We start from the raw sequence: 3,794 nt of genomic DNA on the forward strand, positions 1-3,794 counted from the left end.
AGTCATAAGTATCCAAGGAATACTTCGATTGAAAGAAGGTGGAAAATAAATTTGAATTCCTTGATCTGAAGTTTCTGTTTTAGACTGTGAGTGAAGGGAAGAAGGGAACGCGTTAGACTTGCGTTTTGAGTTGACGAACGAAAATAATTTTTTGCGATTATTACGGAAATTTGTGCCACATTGGGAAAGATATACGTTATAACATTTCGTATTGACCGTAAGAAATTGAGAGCGAAAGTAAGAATATTGTGCAAAGACAGACCAAGAAGAGCCGAGTAAAACATATGGGCCATGAGCTTCTCATTTATCCCATATAACATAAACACGTGTTTCACTTACATACATTGTGTGTCTTCCTTTGCAAAGGCTGGGGTATTTCATATATATAAGAACATCAGCAACAATAGACGAGTCGACTGAGCCATGTCTGTCTGTCCGTCCGTCTGTCCGTCTTGTTAAGCGCCTGGATCTCAGAAACCATAAAAACTTCTGTATGCTCACACTGTTACAAGTGTACTTCAAAAATTTACCACGCCCTCTTCCGTCCCCGCAAAAGGGCGAAAACCTCCCAAATCTACAATTTTTAAGATAAAAAAAACTAAAAACGCTATTCCGTAGGGAATGGCCATATCTATCAGATCACCAAATTGGGTTCCGAATGGATCATTATTATAGCCACAATAAAGATATTAATTTGCAGTGGCTAAACCCACCCAGTCCCGCATCTTTTGTTGTTATTTTTACATTCTCTCATTCACACTCTGCTTCTGCTTCACTTGGCCCCTGCCTCTTCCGACTTTTAACCCACCCGGTCCCGCAGCTTATATTTGTTTTTTTTTGTGTGTAGGGAGGGCGGCGAGCTAACGGAGCGTGTTGGTCTGAGTAGTGTTGTAGATGTATATGACAGATGAAGAAAATATGTTAAATTTGACAAAACACCGCTAAGGTGCACAATTATTACGGAGTGCCGGGTATAAAAGTTGTGACGCGTAAGAAGCATCTCACACGTCCCTTCTCGTTATTTTTTAGGTAAGACAGATACTTGGAAATCGTGCCTCCGAATCTCCTTTGTTTATGCGTGACTTCAGGGACGTGGGTATCGAGGGCAGAGTATAATGTTTCGTAAAACATATTGACAGTAGGCTCTATATGTTATGAGGACTAAAGAAAGGACCAATCAACTTGCGAGAGATGTAGACAAAGGTCAATAAAATTAGCTTTGCGAAAACACTTTATACGACTTTTTGGAGGTAAAATGGTGTTAGTAATAGAGACCTCCAAAAATATAGATAAAGTGGGATGATGCGAATCTTGGGGAAAATATATCGGATTGCCTCTTAAAACCGTTGTACGAGAGGCATTGCTGACAAAGATGCGATCTAACAGTCTATCTCTATTATTTCTGCACTGCTCATAGACCTCATCTATTGGTCATATTTGGTCTTCCATCATTGCCACCGAACAGGACTCAAACTCTGCAGCCAACTTTGCCCACAAGGTCCGCATATCGATGGCTGCCACAAACTTCGCCCGTGCGGAGGTGACGGATGACTGGACCATTGGAAAGGTGTGGCAGAATAGTAGTAGTAGCAGAAGAGTAGCAGAATAAAAGGACATTATAATTCAGACACATCTCTGACTCCTCTCTGACACTCACTCTCTTGTTCGCCCATCAGTTAGATCCTCTAAAGATCTAAAGATTGATCTTAAGATCAATCAGCAAGTAGCGTTCCAATTCGTTCGCAGGTACTTCAAAAATGTAATTTAATAGGCCAATGAAATTCATTAAATATACCATTATACCATACCGATATACCGTAAATATACAATGAACCAAATTTCGTGATCAAAATATCCTGGAAAGTATATAAAATGCCTTAAATGGTTTTGCCCGATCCATTGCTTTTGGCTCATATCGATGGCTGATATATCGAGTGAGCCCATTTTCATTTGCCATATTATTGGCATTGCTCAACACTGAATATCGATAGCACACAATGCGTGTATCGATGTGCTTACTTTTTTATCAGCCATCCCTAACACTTTTCAGATGCTTGTCAAAAAAAAGCATCTGAATAAAAGGTTTAATTAAACCACCAGCGAGAAGAAAAGGAATGTAAGTACGCTCTACAATTAAGTTTTTCGGTTGATAGAATGTGGCAATTCGAACAGTCTACGAACAGTCTACCTGTGGCACTTGCCACAGCCATTTGGGCGGTCCAAAATCTAATTGAAATCTCTATTCTCAGACAATGGATGATGGGCGTCGTGAGGACTTTGAGAAAGCTTTAAGCGTGCTCGAAAACCGGCACCCAGGGGAGCAGCGGCCGCCACGGTGCGAGCCCAGAGTGCAGCCGGTAAATGGAATTGTGCAGCCCCCGGTGATGCCGCCACCCAATCGTAAGGGAAGGGTAACCAATTTCTTGTTAAAACTGAGAACCGCTGTGAATGCGTTGTCGCGCAACCCTTCCTCGCTGCACTTTCGCCAACCTGTCGATGCTGTGAAGCTGAAGATCAGGGACTACCACGAAAAAATCGCAAACCCCATGGACTTGAACACAATCAAGAAAAGATTTGAGTACACATACTACTGGGGCGGTGCAGACGTCCTGGAAGACATTCTATTGATTTTCGAAAACTGCAGAGTCTACAACAGTCCGGACTCGCCCGTGTTTAAAGCTGCTGTCAACCTGTGCGAGTGCTTTTGGCTGCGCATGGCGAAAATGCAGCAGGAATTGCACAATGAGTGTAGGGCTGAGGCCAAGACCAGGCGTCCGCGGAAGGCAGCCATTTCAAAAACCTCTCCATTGCCGAAGACCCCGCGCCAGGAAAAGGCTGTCATTCCAATGAATACCAAGGTGGAAATCAAGAATGGAAATCAGCCAAAGGCAGACGATCCACTGCCTTCATTTGAGGCCGTTCCCAATCTACATCCGAATCGGCACCATGGCAAACAGTTCACGCCCGTGACACCGGCCCGTCGTGGTCGTGGCCGACCTCCAGGGTCGCGAAGTCTGACCCGAGCTGACGCCGATAAAAATGCTGTTATCTCGCACGAATTTCCAGAGCTTCAGCGACCCCCAAACCTTCTTAACAACTATGGAACTCAAGTGAAAATCGACCCACTCCCAGTCGAACCAGTCCTTGATCGACTCAGCATAACGGCTATCCTGATGCCTTTAAATCTGAAGATCGAGCGCACATACAGCCAGACCCTGATCAAGGCTCTACGTTGTTGTGCGAACTCTTGGCCATTCAACATCTCGTCGATCTGGATGCATTATGGAGAAAATCTAGATAATGACTTCCATGATGAGCCTCTGGATTGGGACATACTGGAGAAGATGCTGGCGGGCGAGCAGTTTAAGGGCTGGGACTGGTTTCTGACTAAGTTACACCGAATGCTGCAGAACGCAATGTCCTGCTTCACCGAATGCCCATCGATCCGCACAGCGACACAGAGGACCTTCGAAAAGGTCGTGGAAATTATACCTGATTATGAAGGACGCATGGCTCACGTAAAGGCGACGGCTCACGAAGCGGTTCGTTTGAAATTGGACGCCATGACACCATCTCAAAAAGAGGAACTCCTTAAATAACTTGAATTATCCAAGAAAGCAAACAGAAATCATTCCTATTGGTTTGTAACAGAAATTTGAATAAATAACACAAGGCGAGAAGTACTCACTGCATGCTTTCTATCGATAGGGTTGCGACAGGGATTCCGGGGCCTCTGGCCGCCTGACCAACTGATCCACTTGCTGGATTGTTTTTATGCCCGGTACTCGAAGAGT

At 44.3% G+C, this 3,794-nt stretch overlaps 1 protein-coding gene across 1 annotated transcript; it reads left to right on the forward strand.

Annotated features, from left to right (window-relative positions):
* Positions 1 to 1,978: 1,978 nt before the first annotated feature.
* LOC117591602 (bromodomain-containing protein 3-like) lies at positions 1,979 to 3,617 on the forward strand. Its single transcript, XM_034284915.1, has 2 exons — positions 1,979 to 2,116; positions 2,250 to 3,617. The coding sequence occupies exon 2, from the start codon at positions 2,253 to 2,255 to the stop codon at positions 3,597 to 3,599; it is 1,347 nt and encodes a 448-aa protein (XP_034140806.1). The 5' UTR covers positions 1,979 to 2,116; positions 2,250 to 2,252; the 3' UTR covers positions 3,600 to 3,617.
* The last annotated feature ends 177 nt before the right edge of the window (positions 3,618 to 3,794 follow it).

Source organism: Drosophila guanche, unplaced genomic scaffold (genome assembly GCF_900245975.1).
Source record: "Drosophila guanche unplaced genomic scaffold, DGUA_6, whole genome shotgun sequence".
Taxonomy (NCBI): Eukaryota; Metazoa; Arthropoda; class Insecta; order Diptera; family Drosophilidae; genus Drosophila; species Drosophila guanche.